This window comes from Bombus vosnesenskii, unplaced genomic scaffold (genome assembly GCF_011952255.1).
Source record: "Bombus vosnesenskii isolate JDL3184/JDL3185 unplaced genomic scaffold, Bvos_JDL3184-5_v1.1 scf7180000013295, whole genome shotgun sequence".
Classification (NCBI taxonomy): Eukaryota; Metazoa; Arthropoda; class Insecta; order Hymenoptera; family Apidae; genus Bombus; species Bombus vosnesenskii.
In genome coordinates this window covers 568,830-583,567 of record NW_022882946.1, presented here as the reverse complement: position 1 = coordinate 583,567, position 14,738 = coordinate 568,830, and the positions used below count along the sequence as shown (strand labels likewise).

General features: G+C 42.3%; 1 protein-coding gene across 13 annotated transcripts in view; it reads right to left on the bottom strand.

Annotated features, from left to right (window-relative positions):
- LOC117233211 overlaps window positions 1–14,738 on the bottom strand; it is a 192,695-nt gene that overhangs the window by 29,452 nt on the left and 148,505 nt on the right. For all 13 annotated transcript variants that reach the window (XR_004493281.1, XM_033493306.1, XM_033493299.1 and 10 more), the window contains one exon: window positions 341–602. Coding sequence is in view for 12 of the 13 variants with exons in the window: in XM_033493306.1 (XP_033349197.1) it covers window positions 341–602 (262 nt within the window). In the remaining variant the exon portion in view is untranslated. The remainder of the gene's footprint in view (window positions 1–340; window positions 603–14,738) is intronic.

Here is a 14,738-nt window from a genome sequence, read left to right as displayed (position 1 = left end):
GACTTTGTGCTTTTCGCCAAGAATCTCGACCTCGTTGATCGCGAGTAGTATTCACGCCACAATCTTCGCGTTCGCGGAATGTTTTCCGCGACAAGAATTCTTCTACAACGCGAAGACAACGTAAGAGCGTTTCTCATCTGTCTATTTCATCTTTGAACAGTAATCCACGTTATTTCTAAGTTTACGTCATATCGTATTAACATCAAATTTATCTATTATTTTTCTAGCACGTTTATGTCTTCGAATCCCCGTGTAATTTTCCTTTTCGCTTTTCTCCTATCCGGTCTTTCGATTCGAACGTTTCGACAAATATATCGGAATATCGAAACATGGTACTCACATGGCAGATCCAGTTCCAATGTCGCCGCTGCTGGCGGCACGCAATAATTGCGAGTTAGTCATATCGTTTTCCGATTGTCTGATCGATTGAGGAGTGGATTGATGAAGCGGCAAGGGTTGTCTGTGCGTGGCGTTACTCCTCGGCAGTGGAAGAGTAGAGACGGTCGCCGGTGGTTGCGTTTGCGTTCTTTGAGCTAGTTGCGAAGTGCTGACAGCTCTCGGCGGAAGTGGATCCCTTCCTATCACCGATCCAGAGCCGGAAGCTGCGAATAAAATATTGCTCCTGATAAAACGTCGACCTCTTTTTCTGGATATTTCGGGCGAAACTACATGGTAAATTTCATTTTATCCAACAAGTATAGAGATATGCACTCGTATTTGTGAATTTCGATGCGGCACGAGTCGAAAGCCACTTTATTGAAAATTAAACTAGCGCTATATAACGAATACGAAAGTGAGGAAATATTGGCAAACTCGCGTAAATATAAACGTATTATATATATAACTAAAATCGCAGTTTTAAAACGTTTTGAAAAGATTTTTCTCGAATAATCTTGTTTAGACGAACGATAGGTAGGATAAATCGTATGGTTTTTGATCGTTTTAAGGAAACCTATACACGATATTCGTCGTCAAAGGAAATAAATAGTCGAGCAGAGTACAATAGTTAATATACAATAGCACCGCTTTCTTCGTAACGATAGCTACGAGCAATGCCACGTACAATGACGCTTTCGATATTTACGATCGAAATGGCACGCTGGGTTCGCAGCAGCCAATCTTCTTTATTCCTCGGAAAAAGCGACGTAATCGCGAAACTTTCACCGTAAGAATTTCCTGTCCGCACTTTACGCTCATCGTCATCGCTTATTCATCAAGCTACGCTTCGTCGTGAACGTTCGTCTATATTCAATAACTCTATAGAGTCGCAGCACGGATATTTGCAGGTTCTCAGGAATATCGATTCGCAACTAAGAGATACTGTAATTGTACAATCACTTTTCTCAACATTTGAAAGCGTTATTTCCTCTATTGGTCCAAGCTTAAAGTTACGACTTTATTAAATTTCAAATTCCTCAACGACTTTAATGCGAAAACAACATCGAGTAATTAACGGTAGAGCGATAGACCGAGCGTACTGGCTAAATGCAATTTGGCAAAGTCTAATCGTTTCACGAAGCTCGATCAGCTTTCGTACGTGCTTGGAACAGTTGCACGCATCGCGAATTTTGGACCTGGCTTCGGCTTGTAGTTTCAATTACACGGTTCTAATAATTGGAGAGGCGGCGGACGATCGAGAGGGGATCGTGTCGATCTCCGTTTTGGCCGATTTTCTAAAGCAAACGATTCATCGTGAATGGCTACGGCGAAGCGCATCTGCGCGAGCACAATGGGCCAGCAGCTGCGTTGACTAATCGAGAAACGTGAATCGCGAAACTTGTGTTTGCGCTTCTTGATATCATTCAGGGCAGAATATGTTCAAGGGACGAAGATAAGTAACTTCTGGCGTACACTGTACACTGTACACGCTTTAAAAACCGGATAAAGAAAGCTAGTGTAGCATTCTACATTTCGTTTCATTCTAGATTTCGTTTCTCGATGTAAAGTGATACCTTATTTGAATAAGCTGATCTAGCCTTGAACTATAGATGCTACGATACGATCGATTCGAGAGGTACATTCTATTTTTCTACGAACATTTGTGACGCACAAGTTCGTCGAAGCCAATGAGTAAGACCACCCAGAAAGCGAAAGAGCATCCAGAGAGAAGGCTCTTTATGTTCGAGATTCAATTAAATCAAAGTTTCTCTTTCTCTCTCCCTCTTCTTCTTCGTTTCTTTGGCTGTATTTTTGGAAACGTGAAATTATCATATTCGACGCGAAACCACATTCGGAAGTTAATATTGTAGATTCGTACTTCGATGTCAATAAACCGAGAAAGATACTTTACGTTCTTCAAAATAAATAGATAGTCGCTAAAACTTGTAAAAATGATTAAGCTAAATGAATAGTTTCGCAAATATTCAGCATATTTTTAATTTAAAGTAGAAAATGCTAGAACGAAGAAAAAAAGACACGTTGGCGTTCAACTATCGAACCGACCGAGGTCTCGATCGAATTTGAAATTCCAAAGCGCTTCGGCATGGAGAATGCGACGACAGGCCAAGTAATTGAATCCAGTTCGCTATTTTTACGAACAACGGCCGTCTGTTAACGCGAACGATGCGGAGAATTCTCCGTGAAAATACGATGGCATTCGAACAGAGAGCAGAAAAGTGGAACGCGAAATTTCCTCTCGCTATGCCGCACCGCGTCCCATCGCGCGTTTCCATCGTCCAATAATCGCTCCAAGTATGCGACAAATTAATTTTTCTAACAAGCGATAGTTTGTCACGGTTTATGGTGACCTCGTGGAGTAAATTCGAGCATGCTACTTTCATGTGTAGAGTACATTTAGAGCGACCTTTCATTTAACGCGTCTGCAACCCAAATTCGTGTTACGTAGCTGGTTTTATGTTACTTTGAACGAACTGTCTATTCGCATGGTAAAACGAGTATCCTGTTCGCGGGGATTAAATGATTACTTTTCAGCGAACGAAAGCGAGTCGTATGAGAAAATAGCTTCGGAGAAAATGGAAGGATACAACGTTATAAATATTCGCCGTTTTCGCGATATTCGCAATAGTGCGTCAAAACAACAAATGTTTTGCGTGAATTAAACATTATGGCGAGTCCGTTTTCCAGCATGTAGTTGCATAGTTTCGACATTATTCGTTCTCTAACGGGTATCGACAGAGCCAAATTCTCGTCGCGGACTCAATTGTGAGTTCAGAGCTTCGACCGCCAGGCATTTGTATCTTTACTAACTTTGATACTAACTTTAGTACCCTGATAATAACGTTTATACGGATCCGGTATTGGTATATGCTCTTAAATCGGAACTTTTTCGCTGCAATTGCGTTAGTAAATTCATCCAAGATCTATCGTAACAAAGTCCGGTATTTATTTCGTCGGAATTTTTATTCGGAGAAGTACATACAAGAATATTAAAGGAGCTATAACTATATAAAACAGGCATCTCTTGCAGAGCTTTCTACAGATGCTTGATTTGTCGCAAGCGATCTCATAAGAATTCCTATCCTTTGTATACCGCTCGAATTTTCCCCCGAGCTCGCGACTCCTCGACTCGTTCCTAGCCATCCCTCTTTTTCCCCGGGAATCGTCTGGTTTGGGCAATCTTAGCGAGAAAGCGATCGTTCAAAGAACGTTCAGAGCACGCGACGTCGAAATTCCGAAGCGTCGCACAACATGCGGAACGCGCGCGAAGAGGAGTCGGCCGCGAACGTCGGAGGACGTAATTGAATCTCACGGTGGTGGGTTGTTGGCGGCGACGCGCGGCCATAATGAGCGTCCTGATGTTTTGCGGACATGGGAACGGCATAGAACGAAATAGAACGGAACCATCGGCCGCCTGAGGGGGATTACCGCAGGAACCGCCTCGTTTCGGAGCGGGCCGAGCCAGACACACCGGAAGGGACAATTTATCGTGCGCAGCTAACTCGGCCTGTGAAACCGGGCCATCCGTGCGTATACGCTTATGTAAGCAGCACGAGTGTCATTCGTTCGTCCCATACGATCTACGTACGATCGTCTCGTATCTCAATCCGTTTTTTCTCGCTATCGTGTTTGTAGTTTGTCCTGTGGATGGAAAGAATCAGCACGAAAAAATACTGCAAACAGTCCATCCCTGCAAACAGATATCGGAAATCGTTCTAGTCTAAGAATAGAAATTGTCCCGAAGAATAAAGCTTTTAACCGATCATCGTGTTAAACGAACATCCTTTTGCGAGTAAAAAGGTTCTATCGTACTCCGCGCAACTTATTTAGAGGTAGGAAGTGGGACAAACAAGAAACAGAGATAAATTTACAGCAGGACAAAGAAGGACGCAGACGAAATCAAGAACTTCCCTATGACTACGTCGAAGATGCACTTCAAAAATTCAATTTTTTCATTTCTGCTAAGAAATCGTATTAATCCACTTCAGACGGCGCTCGAAAGGAAAACTCTTCTCCCGTTTTGTCAGCAACGAGAAAAGGGATCGTCCAAAAGACGAACAACGTGAGTCGAGAAATGTACACACGTAGAGTTTTGGCGACAATGTTGTTAAATCATCGGCGCATATGAAACGGCGTCGATGCGCCGTGACATTTTCTATTTTCCGTAAGCGCCAGTGAAAGGAAATTGTCCGCGCCGCAGGACCAGATGCATCGAAACGGAATACATTAAATAGCAGAGCTACTAGGGAACGATTCCTCGACGTTTGTTCGCGACGGAATGCGTGACGATGCATTAGCGACGACTACGATTTACCATGCTCCCTGCTCCAAACGATTCCCCTGTTTTTTTCTTTTTTTTTTTCCAGTTTCGACGCATTCCTCGTGTCCATTGGTAGCTTCGATGACACGCCGATTCTTCGTCTCGATTTTCTCAGTAAGCTACTGGACGTTGATTGGGCGATTGATCAGGTTTGACTTTGAACGCGTCTTCCGTTTCTGATTACGTATTATATGGATGGTTCGGTGATTTATAGAAAGAGTATTTTGCCTTCAGAAGACCGTTGTGTACGTTTCAAGGTAAAGGAAGTTGAGAGAGGTGAGAAAACGCGACAGTGATATTAGCGCTCTCAAAGCGTGCGAGCAAATTAAATTTCAAAATCAGAATAATTAATCGGGGAAAGTTAGTTTTTAAAACATTTCATTCTGTGCGTATATTTTTTGTTTCTTAAAAAAGGCTCGCACTAAAAAGTTAAAAGCTGTTTTTGGAGTAAACTTAAAATAAAGTTACAAGAAAATTAGAGAAATTAAAACGTTTAATTAAACACGAACGTGTTAAGAACGGTGTGAACATGGACACAACCATTCCATCCGCACTTTTTTCAATTAAACGGGTGAAACGTCTCTGTGGAACGTATACCTATAACAAACAAACGGCTCGATGGGAAAAATAAAATAAACCCGGATAAAATGTAATCTTCGTCTGGATTACTTTTTATATTGGCTCGCTATTGATTAAACGGCACGTGTATTTTTCGATTTGCCCGGCGCATATTTCCGTATCGCTATTCCGCTATGATATTCCTAGATTGCTTCACGTTCAATTTTCGTCGTTCCGTACCACGCTTCATTAACGCAATACATCCTCCTCCGATAATGTATTTGGCCGCCTTATCTCTTAATTCCCATTTCTATGTATAGAGGAACATTCGTATATTCCACGACGAATATTCCAGACTTTGATCGAAAAGGAAATGCTAAATACACTTTGTGTAATTTATGAACATATACCGTCTCTGTTAGATTTATATATATATTAGTTACCGTTAAAATTACATCTTCGTATCTGCTAAGATCATTTTGATCCCAAGTGAGCTAAATGAGTTCGGTAGAACTCCACCGAGAAATCAATATCACGATCTGAAATAAGAATCGTAGTTATGAGGAAACGAGGAAGCAGTAATCATAGTGGCATAACAAAAAGTTTGACGGTTCACGGATTATGCTTCTCGCAAATTGCACGTGTGTACCACGACGGAGCCCAAGACAGTTGAAAAAATATGTGCGGTGCATTTACGAGCAGGAAGAACCGATTGCATCAAAGATTTACGTCGATCGCAGCTGTCGCGTCTGGAATTTGGTCGAAATATCGAAACAGTGACATTGCATCGTGGATATCCGCGATTTGCATGGATTTATCCAAGGTGGTTATTCACGAATATAAAACACACACACACACAGATCTTTTCTATCGTTTCTACGTTCGTAAAAGTAAACCGCGAATGTTTGCTCCAAATTACCTGATTTCGATGATCGCGCAGTTACTCGAATGTTTTCGTAACATCGTAACTCGTTATTCGTTTATTTGTTAATGTTTCAGCGATTTAATTAAAGAATATCAGGTACTCGATAAAAGCGATTCTTTCGTTTTGTTAACTCTTTTTAATATTACGCTCTGTGTTTAACTTATTTTTACGAATATATACTATCTTTCTTATCCACTACGTAGTACTTATAAAATCTCCTTTTCTTTTCAAAGCAGACGTGTAACTGCTTTGCATATGGTACATCTTTCCCAGAAATCAATGCATCGATTCGGACAATTTCATTGTACGCGACTTCGGCTAATTACTGCACTCTTATAAAACCGAATGCAACGACAGATCCGGATTTCGCTCTTCATACTGATCGGATGAATTCCTCCGACCGAGGCATAAATATGCAGCTTGGTGAAACGTCCGCGCGCCAGTTTCCCGTCCAATTACGTTTGGTGCTGAATATTAATCGAGAAAGGATCGATTAATCCCCTTGCTATTCTATATGAAACCTTCGTCGATGTTGCCGTACGTTAAATTCAATTTTATTTTTGCCCGATCATGACGTGAAATATTTTCGAAAATCTAGTCATCCGCGACAGAAATATTTTTAACAGCGTCGCCAAGTATTTCAGCGAGTGAAAATATCTCCGAGGAGAAGCGAATTGCAGATATTTTACAGCGACATCCTTTTTATGTAAATAAATCGAGCAGGAATGTTTAGGGATTACTTTCACCGATAACCTGTACGCATACTATGAGCACTCGGTGATTTAACGCGAGTAACGCGAGTCATACATGCAGATAGAATGAAAATTATTGGGATGGATAATGTTCGTCAAGCTATGAAGCGTGTAACGCCTGCAAAGAGTTTCGACTGTCCTCACCTGTACCACCATTGATTCATCATTCGACAAAATATATTCGATTAAACGCATCGAAATGTCAACAGTTGGAAATAAAATGTTATTTAAAAACGTTTCGATATTTTTTACAATTTTTCCAGTATTTTATTATACAATCGATATTTAAACGCGTTGTTGCTCGTACTAACCGATGCTTTCGATAAATCTCCCCAAGATTGTGAACTCTGTTGTAAGTTCGTCTATCGATCTGCAATCAGGTCATCGGAAATCGTCAAATATTCCCGAGACGGAACTAGAATGAAGTAACGGTGCGACGTCGTTTCTACGACACCTTGATCTTTTCTGCGTCGATGCCAAGTGGAACGTCTATATTTATCTGGCACGCGAGCACGCGCGCGCCATTGCTACGCGGTAATGGACAATGTTGGCGGATTAAATAAACCATCGGATTAAATAGCACTGGTACGTTTCGTCTCTTCGTGGCACGAGGAGGGTCTGGTAAATGGGTCGACCGTGAACGTTCAATCTTGTAAGAAAAGGAATGTGGCGGATGTGGCGGCACCGTATCGTCGAGCATTTTTCTCTCGGTCAACAACCATCCATTTTATATTTAGAACGTCCGGTCGCGACGCTAAATTTTCGTTACACCACCGGTTGTTTTGTCTGAAATTCGCGTGACGTAAGTGCATTACGCTCTCGCACCCGTCAGCCATTCCTGCGACCACTTCGCGCGCGTTAACTCGATAATATTTCGTCTCTGTTACTTTGTCGCCGTCGCTGCTCGACATATCGCTTGCTGGGCGACTGATCGATGAAAATTAAAACGGCACGCCGATTTACCGTATCGTTGTTTTCGTGTCAGGCATACTCTTTTTGCCGTTTCGGCGAATTGTTCTCATTTCGAACTTTCCTAGCCTTTTTTGACTCGGTACCATCTTTTTAAAAGTGTATTTTCTTACTATAGGATACTTGTGACAGTGTAATTCACCGACGTGGAAACTCGATGGTGCAGATACCTGTCACCTATCTGTGATTTACGAACACGTCTGGATTAGAAATATGCGTGTCGTAAGCCACCGCTAGATCACGTCGATTTTTATATTTTAAGATCTAGTCTTGTACGTTCGCTGGGGAACGCTTTTATTTATTGATTCAACGAAGAATATCGTTGTAGGTGTTATACACGCGAGTAAAAGTAACGAAGTACGAGTAGTTTCACTGTAACGTTATTACATACTTCTTGACAATTTCTCGTTATTTATACCATGAGAAAGAATCAACGAGGAACTCTTATCTCGAACGTGGATCTATTTGTCGATAATACATGCGTGTAATACTCGAGCGTCGTTCATACGGCGTAAATATACCTGCAGATACGTAAACCTTTTATGATCTTTGTATCAAAGGCAGACATGCTATAACACTCGCAAGTGAAATATAATTCTACAAAGGAAAATGGAGAAAGAAAGTTTCTTTGGCAATATATTTTTTTCTTTTTCATTAGAAGTTTCCACTTTGTCGTGCTCCTGTTACGTTATAATCCTGCTAGATTCATGCGCGCAAAGTTTCACTTTGTTGCACTACATCGCACCATCGCCATCTCCCGAACGCCAGTGAGAAACGCGGTTTACTTTGTCTCAAAGCGAGCAAACGTCTAATTTCACAAATAGGATTTTCACCAACAGCGAGAAGGGCATGTACGATGTAAAGGAGGATATAAGGGTTGTTCACCCCACGATTCGGGCCGTCAGACGTCCTAGGGCTTACGATGGTTGTCACGATGCCGGAAGTGGCACCGAGCAGACACGTCAAGGGGGAATCAGAATCGTTATCGGGAAAACCATCACGGGGATTTGTCCCTCGCGCCATCAAAATTCCATCTTCTGAGATATTTTTCGCGTTTCCGAGGCCATCGCCACTCTTCTTAACTTTGCTTTACGACGTATGATATCTCGATGTTACGGTACTTAGAAATTTGTATTAATTTGGAGAACCTTGCGAATGCGCCGATAACTCGGATAACTTAGACGCTACTAGATATCGGTTCTCGCAGCCAACCATTCGGTAATAAGCGTAGTTCATCCACGAAATTTTTCAATCGTCAGGCGTTAATTTCGCGCAACTTTTGCTATATTTTAGCTACGTGGGAAACCTATTAGTGCGCAAATTTCGATCCGCCTCCTCTGTGCTGAATATCGTTCACGCGTAGAATCAAAGTTGGATAAAACCGCGTACAATTGCATCAGGGAATTTCTAATAATTTATTCGTTTCGCAAGACGAAAACAGACTCACGAATGATCCCTCTGTCTTGGCTATCGAACGTACCGCAAGCACGTAGTTTCAAGCGTCCGTTCTCTAGAAAATGCGAAACAATTTATAGCGCAACGGTGGAGTCGGAAAGATCAGAAAGATAAATCGTCGTGGAAGGACCGGCTAGCGAAAAGAGAGGGAGGGGTTGCGAGGGGGAGGAAGGGAAAAACAGAAATTGATCGAGGTAGTTGGAACAGACCGGGGAGCAGAAACGCACTTCCACGATCATTTGTATCGTTGCTCGACCTGTTGCTGCGCAACGACCGACCAAGCTGTCGATTTTTCTTTTTCTGCGACGCTGCTATACTCTACACTCTATGCTCTATGCTCTATACCGTTCTTTTGCCCGCTATCTACCTTGTACGCGAACTTTTTATCGCTGGTGGATTGCAAAAAGGTCGGAGCCGCGGTTGCGGCCACCCGTAATAAATATTTTACGTCCTCGCCCGGGTTTTACTGCGTCGGGATATCCTGAATGCGGCAAACCACCCGGGATTTCCAACTTCTAGCTTTTGCCAAGCGACGCGGACCGCCGTGTGTTCCTTCCGAAGAATGGACACGTATAATCGTTGATCGTTTCGATCGATCTTCTTCTTTCGTGCCTCCTTTTGTTCGCTCGAGTAATACTAGATACATAGGTTCGTTCGCTCGTAACGAAAACCTCGTTTCGGCTCGTGTTAATCTTTCTTCGTCTCTCGCTCTTGGTTTCATGTGCGTTCGTTTCTCTTCTTTTAGTCGCCAAATTTTACATGCTGCGTGTTCCGTCTTAAATCGACGACCTTGTCCGGATTGTACCCATTTCGACGAAGAAAGATTCGATCGGACGAAAGCGTCGCTTTTAGTTTTTAATTTTCTAACGTTAGAAACATACGCGACTTCTAGAATCTCACCTTCTCGACTAAACATTGAACTTTCTGGTTGACGCATTTTTGCAAGTTATATCGTATATAGCGAACTACGATGTGGCGTGAACAATCGCAAGATGCGTGTCACGCAGTATCACGTTACTTTTTGCTAAGATTTAAGTTTAGAATTCAGGTTTTCGCAGACGTAAATAACCATCTCTGACCTTTGCAATTGCCAGCCTTCGTAAATCCTGAAAATTATCCGAAACGTACGCGTTAACGTTGTCTTGTACGTCACGCACGAAGATAATAGTAAATATATGGCTTAAAACGAAGGACTATGAAAAATCTAATTCCTCTTTAAGAGACGCTGATGTCGTCACTTGGGAATGCCTCGATCAGCAGATCGGAATTTCGTAACAGGCCCTGGTATTACCGTATCGCGACAAATCACGCGATTCAGGCTTTTCTGATCCCTAGAAACTCGACCGTTACGTGCATAGTAGCCGGCTCGTTAAGTCGATCGTTAGCGGATTCGGTTGAGTAGTAAAATTCCTGGGAACTTCAAGGAGACCGGACGCTATGGGTTCGGCAAAATAAAATATCGTATCGCATTGACAACGTGCCTCAGCGTGGATGCATATTAACGTTGTAAATATATTTAGAATATACACGCAACAAATATTTTGCGCGATTTCAAACGCGAAAAATATATTTCTACCACCATATGGAACAATATGGAATACTTTCTCCGTACAGACATAAAATGCGTACAGTAGAACAATTACGGATGGTGATTTGGCGATTAAAACAAGTAGCGAAAATTCTGAAATTTTTCAATTCGTACCTGAAGCTATCGAATCGGAATAAAAGAACAGACGGAAAAGACCTACATACGTGCGGAGAATCTCCGCAATAGAAATAAAATCTGGCAAATTCCGGTCTCTGGAATATCCTGATTCATCGTCCGCCATAAATTCGCGAGCGCTTGATACAAAGCGTATCGCGGTATCCAGTAGCTGGCGATCTCGCTAATAAATCGAGTCTGGCTCAACAATAGCTGTTATCCTTCGAACAAGTTGTCCGATCCGAGAGTATTTTATTTGTCGCGCGGACATTTTCTCTGGCGACTGTTCGCGCCGATTCCCGTCTCCGCGTGATCGCGGTAGCGAGCAACGAGTATGCCTGCGGCAAGAGTATCGACTCGATGCCAACTAACGGGATCTGTAGTGATCAAGTGGGTCAGACGAGTCGATACTGTCTCTTTGTCCCTACGATTAGTTATCGCGTCAGAGCGTTTGAAACGCTTCTTTCCTCCGCGCGGATTTTTAAGCTAACAGATTATTTGGTTGTTTTAATATTCCATGAACGTTAACGGAAATTATATTGGCAATAACGTGGTATGGAACAACCCTTTCTTTTTTCTTCTATCCTTTTTCGATATTTCATTTTTCAGGTTTTATTTACTACGTAGATTCCACGATATAGCTGATCGAAGGGAATTGACGCATGGGTGAACTGGAAATTCGCTTTGACGAGGGTTAGGTTTTGAAACGATCGTGATAGATAATTAGGAAGATAGGTGGTAGCTATGGAGTTGATCTATAGATCTATAGATCTGTAGATGTATGTTTGGGTCAGGGTAAGCTTCATACTCAAGGAAACCTGTTCAGGTTCGTAGAAACGCGGCTAAAAATTTTGTCGAACGCTGCAAAAGAATCGGAAGATGAAAGCTTTATGGACCAAGTGTCGCGTGATTTCGATTTACCGTGAATCAATAGTAACTTTATGAGCGTACATTCTCGCACGCTCTCGACGTTTACGCTACGGAAACAAGACCGCGGCAAGAAATGGCTACAGAAGCCCGTTCAATGTGCTCGAACGACAGACGAGCGTAAGAGGGAAACCTTGTCTTCGCCTGAAAATTTACTCAATTTACTCCATCTTCGTCTGACTGAATCAACCTGCCACCCTGTGTACGTAGCGTTGTGTACGTGCATGTACCTCTGACCTGTCCGAGAAGCTGAAGAATATGCGATGAAGAGTCTCGTTACTCCGGTTAATTATAACTCTCAACAAAAACCAACTGTGGTATATGTATATGTATGTATTTGTGGTGTAACTGTGGTGTGATAATGTATTTTGCAAAAAAATGATGTTATATTATACATTATTATATTATATATTTATATATCACGAAGACATGTCACAAAATTTAGTGGTTATTCGTAACTATTAAAATTTGCAGCTACCGCGAATACCATTTTGCCAGCTGGTTTATGCTTCTTCGCGTAGTGTATTCATGCTTCGATTTCATCTTTAATACGCGATCGTGGTTTCTGCGGCCGTACCGCCGTAACTGCTCGTTGAAATTAATTGATACGTCGATTACGTGCGTTTGCGGTGACGCTGATCCTACGTACTATGAAATATTTCAGCCTTTACCGATCGTGTCGTAATAAAAACCGTATCATGGCTTCAATCGTTAACGCGCGGCACGATATTTGGTAACGATATTTGGCATTATCGATATAGCGAAGCGACGTAAATTTAGATCAAGTTATCGAGAAATACAGAAGTTCATTTTTGATAAATTAATTTGTCCGTATATGCGACTGAAGATGATGGAACGGAAAGCAGTCGATTGCCATTGCGTACTCGTTTAGTAAAAAAAAGAAACTGGCGATGACCCGAATCAACGGATGATCAAACTATTTGAACTATTCTAACGAACGAGCGATCTAATAGGCGAACGCTCGAACCAATCCCTCTACGCGGAATCAAGATGATCGGCTTGTACATCTCTGTAAACGCCAATGCATCCGTTACAGATCCAGTTGTCGTCGGAGAAAAGCAATTCCACTGGCGAGCAGCGAGTCGAAATCCACACTCGGCCGGCGATGGCGTTCGTCTCGTTTTTGCGAGGACGACTCGCAGGACTCGATCGCCCGCTCTCTTTTTCCCCTGTCACCGATTCCTCGTTTGTTTCACCGTTCACCTCGTCTTTCTGCAAACGACAGGTGCTCCGTTCATCGGGCAAGAACCAGCTCGTTTTTAATACCTCTCGACTAATCTTTTCCCCTCACCATCGACTGACTCGAACACGGAACAAACACCTCGTTCTATGGAAGCGAGAGTTAATATTATTTACCGATTAAGTCGATCCTTTCTTTACTTACACATTGCGAGCGGATGCCGCTGAAAAGGTTTCAATCGCCGAATTATCGTTATCCATGGTTACTGATCTCGTGGCTTATTGCCATTTCGCATTTGATACTTTCGAACGGCATAATCAAGTCGATGCTGTACACATCGATTTTCGGAAAGTATTTCGCGTTTGCAGTTTGGGCGCATTCCGTACCCATTAAGAAATTATCTTCGATGGGCTCTGGAGATCCATCGTTATCGCGGATAGCGGGCTATCTTGGCGGTGACGAGCAACATATTCGAATCGACGATCTGTATTAAAAGCTTACATTCATTATTTATACTTTTTATCGACGATCTTCCATGCGTTTTGAAATACCGTCGATCTCTATCACTTGTAGGTGATGTCAAAACTTTTAAGGTAATTTTATGCATCCAGAGTTGCTTCGAAGTTCAGTTTGATCTCTGGAACGAGATAACAAATGTTACTACATTGTTTGATCATGGTCTGGATGGTATTCCCCTGTCTCTAATGTGATTTAAGTGGCCGTTCCACGTCTCTGCTAGACTTCGCGCCTCATTTTCGATACATCGAAAGAGAGTCACACAAGACGCTAGGTTTTATCAAACGATGCGCCGTGGAATTTGGCAACGTCCACTCGTTAAGCCGCTTTAGGCCGCGTTAGAATACGCTTCGGTAATGCGGTCACTGGATCAGGTGATGTACAGACAGTTACCGGAGACAGTGCAAAGCAAGTTTCTCAAATTTACCGCTTCCAAGTAGGGACGCGGAATGGATATTACGGACCACAGCTACACGCCGACCTTGCGTAGCTCGAATCTTAAATCTTTTGATTCTCGTAGGACAGCGGCGGACTTGATCTTTTTCTTCAAAATGATTAATGGCTTCGTACATTACCGACAGTTCTTGGCGTTCATTAACTCTTACGCATTTAAGATCGTTTAGGTAGGTTTGTACGAGCTTTCTTAGGTATAATTTACAAGCATGCTACCTGCGACCCCGTCAACCGGATCCGCGTCAAGGCTAACAGTTTTCCACATTGTTAAATTTATCTGCCGGATTTGCAAATACTTTTAAGGTTTCCATACTCGAGCTTTTGTAAATCGTATCGATCTTACTAGCTGCCTAACTTCACGCTCTTCAGCTTCCGTAAACTAATCGGTGTCACAAACGGGTATATCAATATATAATAATAATAATAATAATAAAAAAGAAGATCTCTCTTATCCCGAGTTATCCGAAAACGTGGCTTTCGATATACGATAATCTCCAGGACAACAGGCCTATTAGTCGCCGTGAGATCATAAATTACTGCGAGAAAGTTTTGTCTCGACACTG